Below are 25,890 nucleotides of genomic sequence, written 5' to 3'. Positions count from 1 at the left end.
CGCACTGGCACCCAAAGGAGCCTCAATAATCTTTTAGTTTAGCCTCCCTCTATACGCATTTATCTACTACAGTATATTTGAGGGTTTTTGTTTTTAGTTTTTTTTTTAATCATTTCATTTTAAATGTGCAATCAACATTCAAAGGTCATTAACTAAAATTGCTTTGTGATTTCAGCCAGAAGCAAATTGAAAAATACTTGGATGGGTGTACAGGATTCAACATTTTTCGAAGTAAAATGGAAACTTGATTGTTTTGAGAGGGTTAGAATTCGAGGATTTGTAATAAAATTCTGTCCAATTCGTAATCCGAAGAATGCAAGTTGCAAAGGTACCTAAGGCTAATACATTGATAATTACAAACCATTATTACTAATTTTATTTTTTAATTTTTTTGATTGATCCTGTCAAATATTCAAAAAAGTTTTGAGTTCTGATTATAAAACAAAAAGGTTTTTAGTGAATATAGTAGTCCATATGTATGCCCCAAATCGAAAAAATATAGAAAGCTTAACACATTTTTGTTCATACTATTGTCTTACGGTGTTTTCGGCCGAACTCAATGCTTCTATGTTACGAGTTTTAGTAGTGAGAAAAATTGTTATCCAGAAATACTTACTTTCTTCCAAATTATCTTAAAAATGATTACGGATTTTTTAAAAATTGGAAAATGCTGCCTAAATATAAATTTTAATGCAAACTGACCGAAGAGTGGGGTCTGTCCAGTCATGTTGACTCATTCAGATATTCACCGCCGTATTTATGTATAATCTAAGAATGACGGTAAGTAAAAGAATTTTTTAGTGAAGGAAAATGTTTCAATTAAGAAATTAATTGTAGGAAGAGAAAGCCATGCGTATATTTCATTCTGATTTTCTGTAGATATTTTTTCAATAATAACATTCTAAATTTTAGAACCCACACGTAACAAAACAATAAAAGGGGAGCCAACCAAAGCGAATATCACAGGTCTGAAACCCTACACAACCTACAAAGTACAGGTGGCAGTTAAAACCAACAATTGGCAAGGAATTTGGAGTGATCCATTACACGTTACAACACTTGAAGATGGTATTATTATTTGTTAATTTGTTTTCTTTATTTATTTTTATTTTTTGGGCACATCGTCTGCGGTCATTAGCGTCTGTTATTATTATTTATTTATTTTAAGCTTTTTCACTTCTTTATTGAAAAATTTATGTATATTTATTATACAAATTAATTCTTTATTATTGTTTATGATTTAGCTCCCGATACAGGCCCAGAGAATGTAACATTGCGCTCTGTCACGAATACAACTATACGCTTTTCTTGGAGCCCACCTTCTTCACTGAATGGTGTTCTTCGTTATTATGTAATCAAGTGGAACGATAATGTCACTAAAGTGGAAGACAAATCGGATACAGTATTCGTGAGTCAATTGCATTTCTCATAATACTATCTCTAACTTCACTAAAATGAAGTATTGTAGTTTATGTAGAGAGAGTTTAATGTGAATTTTGCAAGTAATGCCGGGTTTGGTGTCTCTTAAAAAAACAATTTTTGTTTAGAAATTTGTCTTTGTACGAGTATGAAATATAAAATCGCAGAAAGTTCAGTTTTAATATTTCCATTAATTACTACCAGGTACTCAGAAGATCTGTTATGATTTTGGTTCAAGTCGATCACCTGGAAATTGCCGCACTTCTGAGTGTTAATTTTATGTTTTTAGAATTAAACATTTTATACCAGTGCATACATACATCAATAACTTCAACTTTTATTCGAAATATGTAGTTTAAAAAAAAAATCGTTTTAGGAGGTGTGTGGGCGATTTGCTGAGGAGGTTTAACTCTTATGTAAAGTGTTGTTTCTATACATTATATGCTTCTGGAACTTGTGTAGTTCTAATAAATATTAAAATTTCTAGTTTGAAGAAGTGGGTTACTTGGAAGTGTGTCTTTACTGAAGAAATTTCTCACTTTATTTGTCATATTAATCATCAGCATTCGTTGAACTTGCTAACGTTGGTTTTATTTATTTCTTAAACCGTCTTTAACTTGCTCTTTTTATTTTAGATGGAATTAAGTAACCTACGCAGCTACGAACTGTACAGTATAACACTGTCAGCCTGCACAATCGCATGTTCTCCACAATCTAAACCACTCTTGGTTAAAACGGAAATTGGAAGTAAGTAACAATCTTTGTAACTAACGTAATTGAACATTTTCCCCGCTGTTAAAATTTTGAATAAGATATCAAGGTCCCGTTCTGGTTTTAACTGTTAGACTATTTTCCTGAATGAACTTCTTATATTAAAATAATGCTGAATAAATTAATTTAATAAATGCTCTCGTAATCTTGCATCTTACCAGCTAAATTTAAAAAAATTTAGATGGTGCATAAAGTGTTATAAAAACTTCGAAGAGATTTTGAAACTTAATTTAATATTGTAATATTTTAGTTCCTAGTCAGATATCTGCACCTCGTGTCAAGTTTGTCAATACAACAGACGTTATGTACGTATCATGGTCTGCGCCGTTGGTTCCTAGAGGTCCAGTGGACTATTATGAAGTGAAAATGGAACTATCTGATGGTACTGAGAGCAAACCGCCTCAGTACTTCAGGAAGCAAGTAAATATATTAGAAATTCTTACACCTGAATGCACGACGAGCTCAATGTACTACAAGGTTTATGTGAGGGCCGTGAATGTTGGAGCTAATGGAACTATGTTTTATGGGCCTTGGTCGCCACCTGCAGGAGATAATTGTTACATTCAGAATACAGGTAAATCTATAAATTATTCATTTTTCCAAGCTATAAAGTTTATTGATCTGGCAAGAACTATGCAAGTTAATTCCTCTCCAGTAACCTGGGCAAGGAATCCTAATCTTCGTTAGGAAACACGTAACACTGACATCTTTTAAAGTCATATATTTCCACTCAACCGTCACCCTCGTCTAACATTCAGGACTGCTCATTTTAGAGTCGTTAGTTTTTGTACGGACACCTGATAATATCTAAGGAGAGTAGCAATCAGAAATTTAAAACCTATCTCTTCTGACTAATCCCAGAATATGCAGAAACGTTACATTCTAGACCTGTTTTCTTCAATTACCTCCGAGCAGGCAAGGCCTCGTGAGGAAACCCTGGCAGTATTATTGCACTTTTATTGTTCCTATTGGTACAAACATGATTTTTTTTCTTTTATTAGCTGCCCATTCAAGGCTTAGTCTGCCGCAGGAAAGCCTTTCAAGAACGGTGCCTCTCCTGGCTTCCCCTCACTTCTGAGATCTCCTTGTAAATTCACTGCTCTCTGCTTCCACAGTGCTCTTGCACTGCTCTCTTCTTCCAAGATTCCTGGGCTCATAAAAGGGGTTACTACAGGCTTCCTTGCCAGAGAATGAACATCTGATAGAATGGTTCTAAGGATTGGAGAAAACACGTTATAATTCTAAGAGCTTTTATTTAAGCAAACACTACTTTACTCATAAGGCACACAATTCAAAACAGAACGTGTTACAACTTTTACATTTGGTTTCCATGTTCCTGGCGCTATCTACTGGCACCAATAGTTAAAATTTCCCTCTAACATTAAAATTTCCCTTTAACACTTCTCCTAAATTTTAATTATTCCGTAAAATAACTTTATTCACATATTCCTAAGCAACTTCTAAAATATTCAAATTTTCTTCTTTGAATAGGCTAGGCCAATAAATCTCCAAGTTTTTCATCTATCTGTGCTGATGTGTTCGACTTCAATAACTTCTCCTAGTTTCTCCTTAATAAAATGATACTTGGTGTCAATTTGCTTAGTACGTTTTGACGCTTTTCCATCCTCTTGAATAATCATATGAATTGCACTTTAATTGTCAACATATAGTTGAACAGGAAATTCTTTCAATGCTTCCAATTCTAAGCCGAATTTTTTACAAACACATCTCAAACAACTTCACTTGCTGAAACGAACTCTGCTTCTGCAGCCAAAAGTGCAACGGTTTTCTGGTTTCTGGATGCCCACGATATTGCTCCACCTGAATACATCAAAACATACCCAGATGTTGATCTTCGATCTTCCACGCTGCCAGCAAAATCTGCATCGCTGTACAGGATTAATCCACTTGCGCCATTGTGGTTGATACCATAGTTAATGGTACCACGCAGATACCTTAATATCCTTTTTGCTTGAAGCCAATGTTGTGACCTTGGACTCTCTACATATCTGCTGAGGTAGTTTACAGCGAATGATATGTCTGGCCTAGTCATGGTTGACAAATACAACAGGCTCCCTATCAGCTCACGATACGGTTTTCCTTCAGCAATTGTGCCGGATGTATTCTTCAAAGTTTCCGTCGGAGTGCCGGTTGAGTTTGCATAATTCATGTTAAAAGGTGTAAAGAATTTTCTTCGTATATTGACTCTGGCTGATGAGAATTGATCCATCCTTCCGCTGTTTTATTTCAATACCTATGTAAGTATTTACTGGCTTCTCTCCAGGTAGCTTCAAACGTTTTGTTTAATTCCAACATTAGTTGTTCCATTTCATACAGATTTTCTCCTATTACCAATCCATCATCTACATACAGTGCAATTATAATTCCTGATGACTTATTAAGAAATACTCATGAATCAGACTTTAATACTTTAAAATTTTTATTTTCAAGAAAAGATTTGAATTTTTCTCCCCATTTTCTTGGAGCTTGTTTTAGTCAATAAAGACTTTTCTTTGGTAGACACACTTTGTTTTCACTGCATTTCTCAACGAAACCTTCAGATTGTGTAACATATATCTTTTCATCTTATTCTCCATGTAAGAAGGCCGTTTTTATGTCAAACTGAAGTATTTTAAATTTTTTCTTAACAGCATGAGCAATGAGAAATCTTATAGAATCATGTTGTGCAACAGGAGCGTATGTTTCTTGAAAATCTAATCCTTTTACCTGCTGAAAACCTCGCACTACCAACCTTGCTTTATGCTTCTCTATGGTGCCATCTTTCTTGTATTTCTTTCGAAACACCCACTTATTTGTTAACGGTACTTTATCTTCAGGTAGATCCACAATTTGCCACGTTTTATTTTTATGTAGTGCATCGATTTCTTCTTGCATTGCTTGTTTCCAATTCGGGTTAATTAAAGCTTCTGATGTAGTTAAATTCTCTCATTCTCCAATTAATAGATAATTTTCCAAATCTGGTGGTTTCTTTAATAACCTTCTGTCTCTCAGACTATACTGCTCGTTTTTCTTTTTCTGTTCGTTTTCTTGGTTTGTTTTTCGTTTTTCTTTATCTTCTCTTTCAATTTGTATAGTTTCAGTTTCATTTGTTTCTTAATTTTCTCCTCCCTGCTTTTCTACATATGTATCTTCTTTTTCTTGTTCTTTCTCTTCAGACAACAATGTTGATTCCTTTTGTTTTCATAGTTATTATTATCATCACCAATTTGGTTATTGCAAATATCAAGGGATATTGCTTTCTTATGTCTTGATTGAACAAAGATGACGTCTCGTTCTACTTCAGCTTCACCTTTTTCTGGAAAATAGATTCTAAAGCCTTACAAAGATTCACTGTATCCAACAAACTAGCCTATTTTACTTTTAGAATCTCATTTAAGTCGCTTCTTCTTCGGCACATGCACAAAGACAGTTTCACCAAAAACGTGTAGTTTACCGGTGTCTATCTTCCGTCCACACCAAACTTCTAATGGAGTTTTTTTTTCTGCACTGCTTTTGCCAGTCATGTTTATAGTATATACTGCAGTGTTCACTGCTTCTGCCCAAAGTGATTTCGGAAAGGTTTTGGCATGAATCAGGGTCCTAGCCGCCTCAACAGTTGTTCTCATTTCTCTCTCTATTCTGCCGTTTTGCTCTGGTGTATACTTACCAAGGAGTCTGCTAGTGTATGTTGTACAGTGAACATCGTGTCCGCCTTCAAGTAATATTTTTTTTGGTTTCTGAGAGGCATACGTTGATAAAAATTTGCATAGTAGAAAATATAAGTGAGGTGGTTGATTGGTGAAAATTAAAAAAAAAAATTATCGAACAGTTTTCAAGAAATTAGGAAAGTCTTGTGACAGTTTTTCGACTATTGTTTGTTAAACTTTAGGATTAGTGTACTGGAGGGGGTAAGAAGCAGAAGAAGACCCGCCTACTCTACTGTAGTAAAAGTAGAATTTGGATTGTTTTCATAGAGATTATTGGAAAGTAAATAATCATTTCTTCGTTGGTCTGTAAGTACTGTACTTTTATTACGAAGTAAGAGGGGATTATTCCAAGGTCATCGTAACAGCTGACATTCATAATCTTTCTACTCTGGGTCGGAATTATTCAACTATTTTACAACCGGGTATTAAGTGAACTGCCCTCAAAAATTTTATCGTTATTTTGTTGTTCATTAAAAATAAAAAATAAAAAAAAAAATTAACAATAAGAATAGTTAAAATTTCATTTAATATTTTAGAAATACGTTGAATTTACTCTAAGTTATTAGATCTATATAATAGAACAATTTATATAATTGGGTCATTCCATGTCAAATCAACACAAAAAAAGACCATTTTTGACCTCACCATCTCGGATTTTCTTGAAATTTGGCACATGTGTACTATTGGTATAGACTTGGAAAAATATGAAATTTTACTGTGATATGTCAACTGGTTTATGAGTTACAGGGCTGTAAAGTTGCCAAAAATGGGCTGAAAAACAGGGAACCCCGTGTTTTTGAATTACTGTAGAAGCTTTCCTAATTGAGCTACAGACTTGGGATTGGTGTCATTTTATAGCATATATGATGCCCTTTCCTGTGATATGCGACACCATATGGGTTAGGATTAATAAAGTTTGTTAAATTTAAATTTAAAATTTAAATTTTAAATTTTTTAAAAAGTACATATTTTAAAATTTTAAAATTAATTCTATGAATAGCTAGTAGTATTATGAATCACTGGGCAAAATATTAATTTGGGACGACAATGGCTTCATTGTTAAAAAAATTTAGGACTTAAGCTCCTTTTCATGGAAAATATATATTAATAAAATTAAAGTAATAAATAAATTGAAAATAGTAATAATGAATCAATGAATCATAATTAATAATTATTAAGATTTAAAATATTGATTTTGAAATCATTTTTAGAAATAATAATTATGATTACAGTAATTATTCATATTAATTATAATATATTATTTTAATGAAATTATGCAGTTAATCAAATTATACAAAAATAATTCAATTCAATATCTTTGTTCAAGAACAGTCTTCTTTGGCTGAGATAACAGCCTCTTTAAGTTGGTTTAAGTCGGCAAAGGGCCTTGTGATGGCGTAGGGGGTTCGGTAAAGAGACTGCTAGCTCGTGCCAGTTTGCAACGACCCTATGGAAATCAAATCCAAACTTCACTACAACTTTTTGAGTGGGCAGTAGAAAACATCACCAACATAGACTTTGCATATTCAACCCAGGAAGACTATGTTGAATCTGAGTGTTTTTTAAAAAATCGGTTTGCTCAAGCATTGGCTATTAAAGGAACACAGCAATATCATGCTTTCATTCCCAGAAGTAAATCCAAAATATTGGTTAAAAACTTTTCTATGAACTCAGAAGCTTGCGAAATGGAAGTTTCAAAATTCCCTGATAAACTAAAATTAGCCGACATATCAGGTTATATCAGTGTAGTCTATAAAGAAACTGGTGGCTTGGATATTTTTTAGAGAAAAATGAAGAACTTGATGAAGTAAAAATAACTTTTCTTCATCCAGCTGGTCCCTCTAAATCATCTCGCATCCAAGAAATGCCGATATTCTTTGGGTCTCAGTAGTGGATGTTTTGATAAAAATTGATCCTGTGACTCTGACTGGAAGAACCTACATATGTCCTACTAGAAAGTGATGCATGTCAAACAAATGAAGCCTTTTCAAGCTTAAAATAATAAAGAGATCCTATTACTTAACAGTATGTTTTACTTTGGACTTATTAGTGGAATTATTATTAGCATTATTGTATTAACATGAATTCAGAGTTGAATTAATCGGATTGGAGCTTTAGTCTTAATTTTTTTTAACAATGAAGCCATTGTCGTCCCAAATTAATATTTTGGCCAGTGATTCATAACACTACTAGCTATTCATAGAATTAATTTTAAAATATGTACTTTTTAAAAAATTTAAAATTTAAATTTTAAATTTAAATTTAACAAACTTTATTAATCCTAACCCATATGGTGTCGCATATCACAGGAAAGGGCATCATATATGCTATAAAATGACACCAATCCCAAGTCTGTAGCTCAATTAGGAAAGCTTCTACAGTAATTCAAAAACACGGGGTTCCCTGTTTTTCAGCCTATTTTTGGCAACTTTACAGCCCTGTAACTCATAAACCAGTTGACATATCACAGTAAAATTTCATATTTTTCCAAGTCTATACCAATAGTACACATGTGCCAAATTTCAAGAAAATCCGAGATGGTGAGGTTCAGACCCCGTGTTGATTTGACATGGAATGACCCAATTATAAAATATAATAGAACAATAAACATGTCTGTAGATGATAAACTAAATGAGATACTATTAAAACTAGGGAAATTGACCACGTTGGAGGAGAAGCTAACTAATTTAGGTTCTAAATTCGAAAATGAAATTATTCATTGAAATCTGAAATGAATGAATTTAAAAATAATTATGAGGAATACAATATCCTACAGGAGAAAAGGCGAAGGGAAAATAATGTGGTGTTTTTTGGAGTCAATCATGACTCTTATATCTCTGCTTTGAACCAAGTTAAGACAATTCTAAGTGCAATGGAATTAAATTTGAATGTCTATAACATTAATAATATTATAAGATTAAGAGGAAGTGCCGAAAATGGCCCAATACTAGTGGTGCTTAACTCAGTTCTTCTAAGAAATGATATTTTAAGGAATAAGTACAAGCTCTCTCAGACTGAAGAGTGGAAGGGAGTCAAAATAAAGGAAGATCTTCCCTCTAATATTAGACAGATAAGAAAGGAGTTGTTCCCATTCTTCCAGCTGCACAAAACGAGAGGTGACAAAGTTATGATTAAGTATGATAAACTTGTGGTAAATAGAAACTTTTTCAATCTGGAGGAACTGAGGAATAAGCAATATTCGATAAATAAAAGGTAGCGTAGTGAGGAGAGTTCTCCATCTAAATTGGGTAAGAATAGGAAAAGCAAAAATATTGCTAAAAAATTGTCTAATATAGATAAACGTTCTAGAAGCAATAGCCTAGATACATTTTTCAGAACGAAGAATGCACTCGAGAAAGAAAAGGAAGAAGAGAGGGAGCTTCCAAATGTTTCGTATCAATGCGTGGTCAGAGAATAGCAATTGCTGGATCGATCGGAGGACAACGGCATACAAATCGGACATCTAAATGGCAATCGAAATAAAGAAGAAAAGGAAAAATTAAAAAGTATAAAACAGGAAAATAAGGTAGTGAAGAGGCAGGAAAACAAGAATGTTCTTCGAATTTGTACACTAAATGTTAGGACACTGAGGGGAGAAGATAGATTAGAAGAACTGAAAACTGCAATAGAAAATCTTAAGTGGGATGTTATAGGGCTGGCGGAAGTGAGGAGGAATGAAAGTAAAATAATAGAAAAGAGAAACGGGGATATTTTTAATCATACTGCTGCTAATAACGGCCAATATGGAGTGGACTTTTTAATATCAAATAAGCATAGAAACTCGATATTAGAATTTAGGGAGATCAATTGCAGAGTGGCTGTCTTGAAAGTGATTTTGGGCAAAACTAAATTAATCACTGTAGTACAAGTACATGTGCCTACAGCGGAAGCGGCAGACGAGGTAAAAATAAAGTTTTATGATGAGCTGAATAAGCTAGTGGGTAGTTTCAGAAGGAAGAATAATTGTATTATAGTGATGGGAGATTTTAATGGCCGCATTGGGGAAAGATCGGATGGAGAAGAAAGAATAATGGGTAATTATACACACGGAAGAAGAAATGAAGGAGGCACACGCCTTATCGATTTTGCTTTTAGCCAACAATTCATAATAGCAAATTCTTATTTTAACAAGAACCCACGAGAAAAGTGGACTTGGAAATCACCAAAAGCCCAGACCTTTGAAATTGATTATTTCCTGATAAGTAATCGCAGTTTATTGAAACGTTTGGAGGTAATAAAAAATTTAAATTTCAGTTCTGATCACCGCATGGTAAGAATGGAAGTATTAAATGATAAATTCAAGAAACAGAGGCCTTTCAAAATTATAAAAAGGAAACAAAGATACATTACAGAAGAAAAAATTGAAACTTATCAAAACAAAATTAGAATTAAATTACAAAATAAGAGTCCGGAAGATTTTTGTAAGCCAATTAACGTACAAAGTAAATATAATAGATTAGCATCACTTTTGAACGATTTGATTACTGCAGAGTCGGAAATTACAAATAATAAATGTAGTAAATTGTCTGTGGAAACAAAGGACTTGTTAGAATACAGGAAGAAATTAAAAGAATCAAATAATGATGGAGTAGATTCACTAACCGAATTAAATAAGTTAATCCGCAAGAATATAAAGGAGGATCTCCAGAAGCATAGGGATGCAATTATCCTAAATACATTAGCTAATAATAAATCAACTAAGCAAATAAGAAGAGATTTATCTATGGGGAAATATTGGACGGTGTCACTGACAGATGAAACTAAATCTACAATCTTTAACAGGAAAGAAATGCTATCCCTTACAACACAGTATTTCCGCAATTTATACGATTGTTCAAATGATGGTGTAGTAAGGCACTTTCAGACAAGAAATAAAGATGATGTCCCGGAAATAATGTTGGCGGAAGTTGAGGAAGCAATCAAAACCTTAAAGTTAAACAAGAGTCCAGGTCCGGATGGTCTTACAAACGAATTATTAAAAGCGGGAGGAGAACCTCTCTATCGGGAGATGTGCAGTCTGTTTAACATGATACTTGAAAAGGAAGAATTGCCAGAACAATGGAGAACTGCGAAAATTATTTTGTTGCATAAAAAAGGGGATAAAAAGAACCTAGATAATTACCGGCCAATATCTCTATGTTCTTCAGTGGCAAAGGTGTTCACCCATATCATTAAAAAGAGGCTCTCTGCCAAGATAGTGAATACAATCTCGATGGAACAGGCGGGTTTCAGGAAAAATTTCTCAACTGTGGATCATTTGCAAACAATTAATCAATTGATAGAAAAATCGAGGGAGTACAGCATTCCAATGTATTTCTGTTTTATTGACTTCAGAAAGGCCTTCGATAATGTATTTCATCACTGTATTTTCGAAGCTCTTAATCAAATAGGAGTGGAATTTAAATATATAACAATAATCAAAAAAATGTATGAGGAGATGTCTGCGTATATTTCAGATGAACAGCAAGGGCCTGAATTCCCAATAAAGAAAGGTGTAAGACAAGGGGATCCTCTGTCGCCTCTCCTTTTCATATTGATATTGGAAAGTGTTTTCTGGAGTTTGGAATGGAATGCATACGGAGTGCGGATAAGTGGAAGATATCTAAACAGATTGGCGTTTGCTGATGATGTGGTCCTTATTTCTAATGATGGCGAGGAACTCAAGGAGATGATTAAGGAGTTAATTAATAGATGCGTCACTGTTGGTTTGCAGCCGAACTACAATAAAACCAAAATAATGACAAATAGTGAAGAAAGAAATATTGTAGTAGATGGGACTGGTTTACAATATGTAGACGATTTTCTCTACTTGGGCCAAATGATTTCGTTTAAGGAGAGAACCAACAAAGAAATCCAAAGGAGACTGGCTCTTGGATGGCAAAAGTACTGGTCCTTGAAAGATATCATGAAGGGTAACTTTGGCATAGCTGCCAAAAAACATATTTTTGAAAGCTGTATCCTACCAGTGGTTTCCTATGGGTGTCAGACGTGGTCCTTAACTGCAGCTGAAAAAAGGAAAATAAATGTATGGCAACACTCAGTGGAACGAAGCATGACTGGTATTAAAAAAATATACAAAATAAGGTGTACAGAAATCAGGAAGAAAACGGGCCTTAGAGACGCATTGTTGACCATCAATAAATTGAAGTGGGATTGGACCGGCCATTTAATGCGAAAAACTGATGAAAGATGGTCCTTGACAGCAACAGAATGGACGCCCTACAACCTGAAAAGAAGAAGAGGCCGTCAACCTAAAAGGTGGGCTGACTTTTTTCGGCAAGAAGTAGGCCCGCATTGGACAAAAGTAGCCAGGGACAGAGATGTTTGGAGAAGAAAATGGAAAGAGCTCGCAGCGGACTCTGCTTCCCAGTAGGTTTGGTCTCCGTGGGAAGTCTGACCATTACTCCCGTAAAGGAAGGCCTATACAAAGGAAAAAAAAAAAAATTAATAAATTAAATAAAAATGAAATAAATAAATAATTAAGTAAATAGAAAATAAAATAAAAATAAAAATAAAATAATAACAATTAAAAAAAAAATAAAAATAAAAATAAGTGAAAAGTAAATTGTTTTAAGTTTATTTCTTATACATATAATACATTACTGAAATGTAAGATAATTATTATTTTTATTTAAAATTGTACATATTATATATTATATCTTTTTTGTATATCCTTTGTATAAATAAAGGCTTTATTATATTATATATATACTTACCAAGAAACTTGGTGTAAAATACCTTTTTTATTTGTTATTTCTTTTACATAAAAATTGAGTATTTCTGTTCCGTTGTCAGATCTTATGATTTTAATGCGATGATTTACATTGTATTTTACAAAATTTACACACATTTTAATTTTGTCTTTTACTTTACTTTTATTTCTTAAAAAATAAACCATTCTAAGTGACTAAGATCATCCTTAACGAGTAAAAAATATCGAGCTCCTCCTAAAGGCTCTTCTTCCATCGGTCCACAAAGATCTATATGTAACATTTCTCCAGGCTTAGGCTCTTGAAGTACTTGTTTTAAAGGGTAGTCTATGTTGTTTTCCCATCGTACAGGATTCGCAAAAGAAATTTTTATCGTCCATGAACTCTGTTCCAGTCAATTCCAAAATTTCTCTGACTTGAACTTAGGTAACTTAAAATCCATATAAAATAATTTTTCCTTTTTATTTTCAATTGCATAGACCAAATTATTCTTTATAATTTTACTACCATTTTTCTCATAGACCATACTATAGCCCATTTCTGGAGCTGCACTAGTAGAAAATAAATTAAATTTTAAGGTGGGGACATACAGCACTTTGGTGAGATCAGTAGGAATGTAAGTTTTACCATTATATGCTAATATTTCAACTGTAAAGCTTGGAGAAAAGAGCCATCTCTAATTTTAATTGATAAAGGTTCTTAAAATTTCTTGTATTCTTCAAACCATTCCTTTTTGATACACATATGATCACTTGCTCCGCTGTCCGAAATCCAGGAGTGTTCATCAGCTAATATTTCAATCAAATTTAAACTAATAAAGGCTGCTTTCTTCTTTTGTTCATAATTAGTATTTCTATTTTGTTTATATTCTTCTTTTTGAAACTTAATCGGGCAATCAGCAATAGTGTCCTATACGACCACAAAAATGGCATGGAAATTTCTTATTTGCCGGCTTCTGAAAGTTTTTTGATTGTTGATACTTGCTTAGAGTACCTATTCATCCTCTTTGAAGTAAAGGCATGTACATTATTAACATTTAAACTTTCATTTTCTTTCATTCTTCCTACTTCAATAAATAAACAAACAAGAAGAGAAGTTAGGTTACTTAACGTTCTTTGTTCTTCTGATACAGATTCCCAAGCTGACACAAAATGTTTACATTCTGGTGGTAACGATGACAAAATCTTGGTCATTAACATTGTATCACTAATGCTCTCTTTTTGTGCCTTCAGTTTAGCTACTAAAATTTCTAAATCTGATATATGTGTTCCCAAACCTCGATTTTTAAACTGATTTTCAAAAAATTGCTTTTGTAAAAGATAATTCCTACATTTGATGATTGTTGCTCAAATAAACTATATAATTTATTCCACATTTCATATGACGTTTTGAAGTTCAACAAATATGATATAATTCTACCATCAATAAGTGTTACAATAAGTCCCTGAGCTCTTTCATCATTACGAACTTTTTCAGTTTCACTAGCTTCTATTTGTGGAGTTACTAAAAGTAACCAGCCCTTTGATTTAAGAAAAATTTCCCCTTGGAATTTTCCATAAGTTCCAATTTTCATTTCCTCTTAATTTATTAATAGGTAATGTTCCTTTTACTATTTCCATTTTGCTTTGATTCGACTCAGTAAAAAATAACTTCTAATTTAGATTTTCACCGATAATGAACTAAAACTTTTATGAAATATTTCTGGGCTCAAAACCTGATAGAATGGTTCAGGATTGGAGAAAACAGTTATAATTCTAAGAGCTTTAAGCAAACACTACTTTACACATAAGACACAATACAAAACAGAACGTGTTACAACTTTTACATTTGGGTTAAGACTCCATGTTCCTTTCGCTATCTACTGGCGCCAGTAGTTAAAATTTCCCTTTAACATCTCATTACTTTCGACGACAGCATTTTCAAGGCCCTAAATAGGGGTAACTTAATTAAGTTCAACAACTGTTCGTGCCTGCAACCCTGAATTTGCCGACCAATCCCACATTCTTAATCACTGACGTGGTAACCCATGTATTTGCTCTGAGCTTTTATAGGCAGGCATCTTGACTGGCCATTGGAGAGGCTGACATTCTCCTCATTTTTATAGTCCTGTTTTGTTAATCGTGACAAAACGCGTTATCACCAGTCGAATAATATGCTGGCGAATTTGCTCTCAGACTCTTGGCACATAATTAATGCTTGAGTCTGTCCTTTGCTATATAACGTGTTCATAAATAACAAGAGAGATATTAAGCCTCTCCTTTTTTCTTTCTCTTCTCGGAGAAAAGTTCTAGACAAAGCTGAATTTCTTGATCTTGCCGTACCAGGGGAATTTCAGAAGAAAGTATAAGCAAAAAGAGATTTCCAGCTGGCCTAGTGTCAATGCATCCCATTCTTTCAATACTTGACGTACCTATATTTTTCCAGTTTTTCGTTTATATCTTGGATATTTTTTTAAGGTTTCAGTAAAGGGGCTGTGGCACTTATATCTCTAGTAGCCTTGCTAGGAACACTGATCGGTTTAGTTATCTTCTCTAGATGGTAAGTACTATTTTCTTTGCACCAAGGAATCTTTTATGATGTTGCTATATTTTCCGGATTATAAACCATTCTTTTTCATTTAAAGGGTCTGGTTAAGGTTCAAAGCTATGCAGAATGTAGGAGTGAAGTTACCACCTCAGCTGGAGCTGAACAGCGTTGTAAGCTGCATTACTATAAATGTTAACCCTTTTTATTATGATTTTACAGTAGTAAAAGAAAGAGTTGTGATTATATTCAATTTTTGAAGCTGATTTATTACCGAAAAATGCATTTTGTGTGAAAACAACATATTTATAGTTGGTACTACTTAAAGGCCCGCAACTCAGAAGCATCCCTAACCATTCGCACAACGAGTACCCTTTTGAAAACGATTATACGTCGATCTCGATAGATCCCTTTCTGAAAGTGAGTGAGTTTTTACATTTTCTTACTCCTCCTTAAAAGTGATTAATGCGATTGAGGAAAACAAACTGAATCTTCAACGAAAATTCATATTTTATTTTGTTTCATACCATACCAATCTGATGCTACAAACTCAGGTCTGACCAAAATCCGTCTACCAGTATACGATTTCACTAAGCGAATCTGCCCATTTTTTGGTTTTCTATTTTCTAGAAAACGGCTATATCGGTTATTTATAACACTTCATTCACTTAAGTGAAAACTCAATGGCGCTATCCAGTATTACTTAAATTATTTTCCTAGTAAAATGGATTTGAGAGGATGCAGGTAACTAAAACCACAAGTGCCAAATAAGGACAATGTTGTGGTTAAAATTTAATTTTCCGATTGCTAAAGAAGTATCTTTTAAGGATTAATTTACATTTAGCACATTTTATTATAATTTAGGGATTAATGATTGTCATAAATAATAATTCATTTGTTAGTTACGGTGTAATTTGTGATCTCGAATTCTACTGTAAGACGAATTCAACACTGATATTTCGATTTAATTCCATGATCGAAATTACCTTATTAACAGACTAACTCGTAATATTAACATAATTTAAAGGAAAAATTAAAGTACTTAAAAAATCCCACTAGAAGTAAAAAAAAAAGTCTTCAGAAAAATGGGGGAAGAAAATTGAAACAAATTTAAATAAAACACCAAATTTTTCGTTCTTTCTTAACTGGCTGAAATTGTGAGCTTAACCTTTTTTTATTTATTAAAACTTTTTCTCGAGAGAATTGATTTGTTGAGAGATTCTTATGGAAGTTCAACCACAGATATCCCCCTAAAGTGTAAAGTGCGGTTTTATCAGTCATGCGATATTAAAGTAACTTAAAAGTATTTCTGGGATCCAAAATATGACGAAAATAGGGATATAAACCTTTACATTTTCTTAGTATTTTAATTTTATTCGAAATTCCACAAACCACGTTTATTAATTTTTGAATGCCAAAGTATAAACTTTGTGTTTAAAATATTTGGGGGGGGGGTATTTTATAGCGTTTCTGAGTAATGTCTGGAAGTGATGTTTGAATTGTCGGTTCAAGTTCGTGCGGACAGTGTCAGAGCGCTCTACCGGAATATCTTTGAACAACTAGAGTTGTCACATTGTCAGAGGTAAATTCTACTTCAAAAATGTGTCAATTAAAATGTAAAGGCGTAAGAGAAATTCGACTGAATAGTCTCATACTTATTTTCATTAAAAATAAGATAAGATACCTTTCTTGATTTCCTAATATTAAGTTACATTTAAAGAATTGATTAAAACTTGCTGATAGGACAGTTGTATAAGGGTTGATTGTCAAAAACTGCACGAAAAAAAGTAACGTTGAGAACCACCCCACTTTGACAAGTTTTTCCTCTTTTTAATGTATCAAAATTAAAGAGAATCATGTTAAGATCTTTATTTCACAGTATGGATGAAATAATTATTCTTAGCTGGGAATCTATGATACTAGATTGTAGATTGTATTATGTAGTATACTCTTCTAAGTTTCGTTCTTAAAGAATTTGTTACAATTGTAATAATTAAGATAAAGTCGTTAGTGTTTACTTCAGATTTTTTTTAAGTATGTTATTTTGAAATATTATTAATTTTATGTTTTAATTTAGGGATATATTTATATTTAACAATTTTTTTATGCTTCCCATCCACTTTTTTCATTTTTTTTTTTTTTTTTTTTGAAGTTCAATGATAAATCAGTAGATCTTCCAATAGCGGCTCACGTCTGCTCAGCCTCGCTGAAACCGCACCATATTCCTGCAGAACTTGATGAAAACACTACTCCCGACCAACAGTTATTGCTCGATAATAAAATTAAGGATGAAAACAGCTGTGACAGTCCTTGCGATGAACTTGACATGGCACTAGAGACTGGGTCTGGTGAGAATCATGTGGAAAGTTCAGGATGCGGGAGTGGGCATGACAGTGTGTCGTCATCCATCACAGCGGGAACACATATAACTGACTCTGGCACGGAAGCGGATGAAGTAAGTGCAAATCTGATTTTCAGTTCCTGTGGCACCTCGTATTCTGAGTTCGGAGAAACTCGGTTATTGGAACTACGATTTTACTTAGTTATAATTAACTTTCGGTTCTGCAATAAAATCTAATAATTTTGTCTTTACACGTCATATCATTATATTATCATCAGATATCACCAAACTCATGAGTTTGGCGCAGAGATTTTGATTATCTAAACGTTTTTCGCTCAATATTCTGTTTCAAAGCGTTTAGCTTGAGACAAAAGCTTAGCTAGAGGAAGTTGAGACATTTTCTACGTGTAATTTATGAATAATCTCTGATCTTGGATGAAAATCCAAGACCAGTCAGAAATAAAGAAAACAGTTTCTATGGATAGATGAAATCAATATGTGATGTTTCAATTCACGCTAATAACCGTGCACAGACTCAATAACCAATTTATTACCAAAACCGCAAAACCTCCATGGGTTCTTTGAATTAGGTTTACACACAACATATAAAGAGCCATTATGACCAAGGTTTATAAGCTTTATTGGGAAGTATTTATTGTATGGGTTGAGGGTAAGATGAGACGTCCACGCCTATTTTAAAATCGTAGTTTTATTCTAGTGGCCCTTTTCATATTGGCGCAAACTAATATATAAATAAATAAAGCCATTATTAGTCCCAATACTTGAAAAAAAAAAAAACTTTTTTCTCTCTCTCACATCATACACTTTCACTTAAGAAGCATTTATATATCTTATTATTAGGTAAATACTAATGAGTAAATTACCTTTCCAGTTCCAAACAAAAATAAACGTATTATTGTAATTCTTTCTACAAATTCCTACTTTCGAAACAGGTCCCATTGGGAGAGGCCTTCGATGCCTACTTTCTTGCAGTAAACATTCGGAGATTTAAGAAAAATTTAGAAGGAAGAGTTTAAAGAATCGCACTAAGAGCAAAATCGTATAAGAGCTCGCACCTTATTTCTTTTCCCCCCTCTTTATTTAGTGATAGCATTTTACATTTTTACAATTAAAACCCTTCGTTTATGTTGCAGCGACCTGCTTCACCAGATGTATTTTCACAGTCACCTCGCCGGTTATCAGATCTTCGCCAAAGAAATATAACTGGCACTAGCAGCGGTGGAGGGGGCGGTAGCGGGGAAGGTTATTCTAGGCTGGCAGCTGCTCCAACAGGGTATGTTACGCTTCCACAGGGTGCACGTACCTATGTATCGCACACCCATCTCTGGCCACACAATGGCTCTGTGCAGCCGTGCCATAAGGGCTATGTAATTGCCCCGCCACTATCATCTAACACTTATAGTAAGGTAAGTGATACATTTTGAACGATTAATTTGCAATGAGAGAAATAATCTTTAATCTCTTTTGGGTTAAATTGTTGCTGTTAATGAAGCAATACCAATGTGACGAAAATAGATCAATTGTGTTCCCACTAGGTGATACCATTCATCCCATAGTACCCCAGGAGAGGAAACTATTAATAAATCCCTCCCCTCCAATGACTTCTTGAAATTCTGAAGAAGATATGAGTTTTAAGATGTTCTGTAGTTGGGGAAAAATAATTGGCAGTCTAAAGTTAATTTCTTCTTCCTTTCCACTACGCGGAGGGGTTCGCTTTATTATCTTCGAAAGCGTATTTATTTTATTTCCCAAGTTTAAAATCTTGTGGACACAAAGGCAATTTAAACAATTTATTTTACTCTTATCTTCATTTCATTTCTCTTCTTTCGGACACCATTCTTTATCAGGAGCTTTTATAGGGATGGGAAGATGTGTACTTGTAAACCGTACTAACTATATCAATTTAAAGTATTCTAATATAGCATTTGTTTTTTAACATTTCACTATTTATGCAATTAGACCGTATTTGAAATTAAAAATTAAATAAGAACTATTCAGTACTATAACCATAAAGTAATTGCCTATTTTTTCAGGCGGGTTTTACGTCCAACTACCAATTAGGTTAGGTGTCGTGGACGGAGGGACTAGCAAACATACTTTACTGTAAATTTCTTTTATTAACCATTAAATAAAATACAAGGCCTAAGACCGGGAATCGAACCCAGTACCACAATACATATTAGCCTTATAGGTGTCGCCTCTAACCGCTCGGCTGCCGTAGCGCCTATGTACTACAGGGTGGGGCAAAAGGTATGAACGGTTTTAAAGGGATGTAAAACAAAAACAATTCAACTTACAGAAATTATGTTTATATTGTTTAATTCAGTACAGAATCTAGTTTTTTACATCAAGTTTGAAAGATGATATCACGTAGGTGGCGGCCGTCAGCCGCGATGCACTCTTGAAGGCGAATTCTGAAGTTTTCAATCGCTCTTCTGCACATTTGATGGGCTAATGAAAACCCAAGGGAAATTCACCAGAGGCCGCTTCACTCCCCTAAAGTGACTGTATGGTGTGCAGTATTCCAATTTGGGATTATTGGTCCTTACTTTTTCGAGGATAATGGGCGAACCGTCACTGTCACCGCTGAGCGCTATGTGACAATGTTGGAAGAGTTTTTTTGCACCTGAGCTGGAAGATTTGAGTGAAGCACCTAATCTGGGAGACATCTGGTTCCAACAGGACGGGGCTACATCCCACACTGCTAGGATTTCAATGGCGAGATTGAGGCTAGTGTTCCCCCAGAGCGCCTCGTCTCTTTGAGGGGTGACGTGGAGTGGCCTGCGCGCTCACCAGATTTGAGCATTTGTGACTTTTTTCTTTGGGGGTACACAAAGGAAAACGTTTTTAAACATCGTCCACATACCCAAGAAGAACTTAAGGACAGAATCAGAGAGGAAGTTACGGCAATACCCATCGAAATGTGCAGAAGAGCGATTGAAAACTTCAGAATTCGCCTTCAAGAGTGCATCGCGGCTGACGGCCGCCACCTACGTGATATCATCTTTCAAACTTAATGTAAAAAACTAGATTCTGTACTGAATTAAACAATATAAACATAATTTCTGTAAGTTGAATTGTTTTTGTTTTACATCCCTTTAAAACCGGTTCAAACCTTTTACCCCTCCCTGTATAACCTTGAAAATGCCTTATCTCACAAGATGTGCGGCCAGAGAGGTCTTCACGTGAGGGCCAAAATCGGTCATACGTATGAGATTGATGGGTAGTTTAACTTTTGGCTACCACTATTATAACTTTTTTCTTTGTTTTATTTGATTCAGCCTCATGTATTTCTATCATTTTTATTAGGAATATTTTTGTCGAATTTCATTTTTTGAGTGCGCTGAAATTTTTTGACATTGATTTTAAATTGTATGAGCGTGGCCAACTTTGGACTTGAGGGCAATACGTATATCATGGATATCCACGGGGAAATCAAAACGACAGCATCCATTAATTTTAATGAAACCAAAGCTTAAATAACTTTATAAGCTCTTATAATTTAAATTGGAGGAAAAAAGTCTATGTTCCATTTTATATTTTACATATTTTAGGTAAGTTTTCTGCCTGCTGCTGGTCTCAAAGTTGCTTCCAGCCGTGAACATTGCGCTGATTCAGAGAACAGTGCAAGAAGTGATGGCCAATTATCAGTGAATCCAGCGTCAAGTATATAAAAAGTTGATTTTAATTGTCTGATGTTTGTTGTCGAGGAGGTGAAGGAAGAGAAGAAAAGTGATATAAATAATGAGTATGGCTCGGCAAGGTGCGTGCAGCTATCCACACAAAAAAAAAAAAAAAACAAGCCTTAAAAAGTCTTTTCTTACTGTTTTTTAATATTCCAAATTTTGTTGTACATACCTTATAAATATAATATTTGTTTAAGTTCTGACTGACTCTTGAATGTAACAGTGAAAGAAAGGTATGTTTTCAGACTTAAGTTGGGCAAGAAGGAACTTTCTTGTGGGATTTAATAGATAATATTAATCAAATATTAGGGAATAATATATACCAAATCAATTGTAGAAGAAGCGTGGAATAAAGCGATTGGGTGAACCAGGTTTTAATCTATTAAGATTTTAAAAAAATCTTACCAAAGCACGCCCGCCAGTAAGTAACAAAAACTTGAAAAATCCTGCTGACTTCTATAGATTTGTCCCGAGTATAGTGTCTCGTCATATAAAGATTGGTAGGAATTGTACATTATGTATTAAAAAAGGATAATTTTTTTTTTTAATCCTCTAGTTTAAGCGGCACAGATATGTTTCTTTAACAAAATTTGTTTTTGCTGTGACTTCATTGTTTAACAGCAAATTTTGAAAAGTACCTGCGAAAAAATGTACATATTTAAATTTTATTAAAAACCTCCTTTTGAGAAGACGAACAAAAATTGATCATTCTGACCCGTATCATATTTTCTTCCATTTTCAAAATATGTTAGATCATTAAAAGAAGTTAGCGGGTTTCCTAGTACACTTTTTTCTTTTCTCTTGCGCGTTCCAAGTATTCTCGTGCTAATACACGTTAGTCTTACGCTTTGAGTTTTGTAATGTTGATTCAGTGTTGAGCGCACACTTTTTTCAAAAATATAAATGGTGACTTGATTTTCACCAGAATTCATTCATGGAATAATCTTGAAAAACGATCAGCTATTATTAACATAATGAATCCTTGAGTATATTAATATTTGATAAAACTCATTTTAAATCTTAGTATGCTGCCAATCGATTTTTTTACACTGTAAAATAATTTAAAAGCTATAGATGTTTTTGTTGAATTCTTGGCGTACAAGCTGTTTCAACAGTAGTTGAATAGTTGTAATAGTAGTTCCTTGCTACACTTCTTAAATGATACTTCTTGAATAATGTATTGTAAGCCGTGTTTAAAACTTTTACACATGTTGCAAGCTAAGACTGTGTAGCTCTGCAAGAGTAGCTGTGCGCCTGAAGTTATAATTTGGACGTTATTTTCTTTTACCAAATCAGTTTATTGAGGGACAGAAAATCTAATTGGTTTACTCAACTTTGGTGAATCAATTTCTGTAAGTGGTTGCAGAATTCGCTAATGGGGAGAATGAAAATATAACAATAAGCACGCTGATAGATTAAATTATTCGGTGTTTATATCCAGCTAATCCTATATTTTACCTACTTCAAGAAAACAGTCACTGAATGTAATCAGGAATGAAAGCGAGATTTTTATTTGATTGCAGAATTTATTTAAGTTATGTAAACAGTATTGCATCGAAGTTTACAGAAAGTGGTTTTTGTTGGTAATATTTTATTGCGAATTTGTCGCCTGATTATTGGTTTGTATTTATTCTTTTTTTCTGTTTTAGGAGAGTTTGCTTCGTGAATGTCTTTTTTTGTTTCGGTAAAATTTGTTTTATTTTATTTGTTTCTTAATGTTTACGACAATTATTCCTGAATTTAGGGATTATTTTATATTAAATAAAACAACTTTTAAATACAGATATTTCTTACTTTGACAAGCGGCAACTTGTTCGTATCTAATAGGGTTTGAATGCCTTCCTTCAAAATGTTTTTTAACTCTTAAATAATAAAAAACTGTACGCTTCGATTTTATTATTTAAAAAGGCTTTTTTTTTTTATGTTGTCTATTTCACGGATAGCTGTCTAATTTTTTAAGGAATCCCTTGTCTCTTGTTTATAAGTCATTCTTTTAATTCTCTCTTTACTCTTCTATTACAACTTGTATTTGATCTCTGCCCTTAAAGTTGCTCGTCAGTCGAGGAAGTAACTTTCCTATTAGGATGACTTCATTCATATATTAATGACAAACGTTTTTTTCTCAAATTCGATTGCCAGTTTCTTCCGCCCGATGGAGTCGTCATCTTCTTTTTTGACATAATTGTAGCGTACATACCGTAAAGTTTTAAATAAAGGTAGTTGTATTTGAGTGGCAGTGGAAATCAAAACATGGCGCATTTTCTAACTTATGTCCAACTTACATTTTCTAAAAATCGATCCAAAACCCACGTGGAACGTCCCTCAAAGACCTTGTACGTAGCGTGTATTTTTTTCACCAAAAATATCATCTTTTCGAAATTATTCTTAGTGGTAACCTTTTGTGAGGGAAATTTTTATTCATATTTAGCGCTTCGACAGTTTGATAAACCAGTGCACATTCACGCAACATTACTACTGAAGTAGTTTTTAAAAAGACATAAAGGTTTTAGTTTTTATAAGCGCGCTCTTGTTTCTTACTTATAAGACTTAAAATAATTTTAAACAAAATTTTTGCATATCGTGGAAAGTTAATTTCGCTAGTGAAGAGCTACACTCGATGGCAAAATCTGAGTACAGCAGGCAGGAATGTTTGAGTCTTATCTGAGAATATGACAGTAATGTATTGCTGTGCTCAAATAAGAATGCACATTCATGCTATTTTATGTCGAATGGATTCATGACTTCTGGCAGATCTTCGTAAGCTTCAAGCGGATGCTTGAAGGAGTTGCATCTTCTTACATCAGTTTGAAAACGGTCTCGAAGTGTTCCCAGTTCTGCAAAACGATATTGTACCTCGATCGTAATTCATTCTCCATCAACCTGATCTGGTTTTTCTGTAAAATGCAAATGTTACACGTCTACATACTGACATTTTACTAATAAGTCTGGAACATTATTTCCTTGCAATGACGAGACTACTGATCAAAATGTTTATGTACTCACTAATAAGTTTGCATCCGGCTACAATTGTGTCATGTGCTGGAAATTAATTTCACGCAGTTGGGCAGGTCGTGAATATTAGCATTTCATTAAAAAGAGAAGTCAAATCATTGAGTGAGAAGCTACCAGTATTTAGAAATAATGTATGATTATATTAAAAAATACATGGAAAGTACAAATCGCGCTGATGTGGCCAGCGTGTTGCGCACTCTTGCTTCGCCCTTTGGCTGCCATAATCTTAAGTCTGAATCTAGTATATAGCTTTTTTGTTTTAATTTTATCTTTTATTGTTAAAGAAATAAAACTCTCCTAAGAAAATTTTTATGGGAGAGAGAGAGAATTCACATTTTTTAACTCCTGTATATATAAATTTGTCCTTGACTAAAAATGTGGGAATTGTTTATTTTGTGAAGGACATATCATATATTTGGGAGCCATTAATAAATATTTTAGAGATCTTGCGTTTTGTATTCAGATAAGGAGCCATTGTATATTATAGTTTTTAATGGACAAAAAATTTGAAATGTTAATTGTATATATTGTAAATAATAACTTGCGATCAAGATTTTTTATTTAAAAAAAATATATTCCTGACTTTTGTTATGTAACGTGTACATTAGACATACACTGCGTATGTATTGTATTTCAGGGTTAGCGCACAAGAGATTTTTTTTTTTAAACATTCTTTTAAACAAGTTAAAAAATATTAAATATTGTTGATCAAAATTTTTTATATTTAAATATTTTATTCGTCAAAAGAATATATATTCTGTTGTTTAATAGTTGTTAATTGTACTGTGCTCACAACTTTTGGTGATACGTGTTGCACATTATTTGTGTCCTATTTTTTAATATACAATTGTCAAAACAAAAGAAGTGTATTTTAAAAATTTTTTGTTGAGTCTTCTTGAATAAACCAAAATACGAAACGGATATGGCTGGTTTTTTTTTTCATTCTAAGAGGAAGTATTGCATTCTTGCAGATTTCCTGTTTTATATTTGCACCAGAATAAAATAACAATGAGTTTTCCTGAGTACGAAAAAGTTATTTTAAGAAAATAGTCTGTTTTCATTTAATTAAATGTTTAGGATAACTCATACTCCAAAAATCTCAGAAAGTTCAAATTTTATATACCCCTAGATGCCTCTAAGGTTATAAACAAATAGGAAATAACTATTTTGAAAATTTTCATGTTTGATCAGTTTTTCTCGGAACATACACCATCCTTTGAAGTTTGTTTTTAAACTTTCTATATGTATTGCACACGTGTCTTATGATTTTAATTTAAAAAATTCCGGTAAAATTCATTTTAGATAGTTTCTGGGAAACGAGTTAAAAGTCTCGCTAAAGTGCTTTTTCAATGCAAAGTACGGTTCAAAGAATCATAAGAATTCAATCAACAGAGAAAATATCGGAAAATGAAAGAGAACAGTATTTTAAGAAATTCGCATTCCCAACTGTGTTATTCTTAAATTGGATTGACTTAAATTTCTTAATATTTTATTATTTTGTATGTTTGTTTTATTACTTTTGCCAGAAAGGCTGTTCTCTTTTTCACAGAATACTGTGAAAGCCGAAGAATTGAAGATACGAATTGGTTTGAATCATCCTTTCTACTCGCCAGAATGGCTTCGTCTTATTCCTAAACCTAAAGAAATTGTGGTAGAATATATTTTGAGTGAAGTGAAAAGGTGGTAGCCGAGGACAGGAT

At 33.4% G+C, this 25,890-nt stretch overlaps 1 protein-coding gene across 2 annotated transcripts in view; it reads left to right on the top strand.

Annotated features, from left to right (window-relative positions):
• dome (cytokine receptor domeless) overlaps nt 1-21,294 on the top strand; it is a 56,864-nt gene extending 35,570 nt beyond the window's left edge. For both annotated transcript variants that reach the window (XM_074134470.1, XM_074134472.1), the window contains exons 12-21: nt 176-328; nt 913-1,068; nt 1,245-1,408; nt 2,055-2,166; nt 2,441-2,764; nt 15,064-15,145; nt 15,231-15,303; nt 17,283-17,585; nt 18,626-18,898; nt 21,047-21,294. In XM_074134470.1, coding sequence (XP_073990571.1) covers nt 176-328; nt 913-1,068; nt 1,245-1,408; nt 2,055-2,166; nt 2,441-2,764; nt 15,064-15,145; nt 15,231-15,303; nt 17,283-17,585; nt 18,626-18,898; nt 21,047-21,166 — 1,760 coding nt within the window. In that variant the 3' untranslated portion in view covers nt 21,167-21,294. The remainder of the gene's footprint in view (nt 1-175; nt 329-912; nt 1,069-1,244; nt 1,409-2,054; nt 2,167-2,440; nt 2,765-15,063; nt 15,146-15,230; nt 15,304-17,282; nt 17,586-18,625; nt 18,899-21,046) is intronic.
• Nucleotides 21,295-25,890: the final 4,596 nt, after the last annotated feature.

Source organism: Rhodnius prolixus, unplaced genomic scaffold (genome assembly GCF_049639745.1).
Source record: "Rhodnius prolixus isolate KJV_2025 unplaced genomic scaffold, Rpr scaffold_16, whole genome shotgun sequence".
NCBI lineage: Eukaryota > Metazoa > Arthropoda > Insecta > Hemiptera > Reduviidae > Rhodnius > Rhodnius prolixus.
The sequence above is the reverse complement of the archived record's forward strand: the minus strand, read 5'-3'. Positions and strand labels throughout refer to the sequence as shown.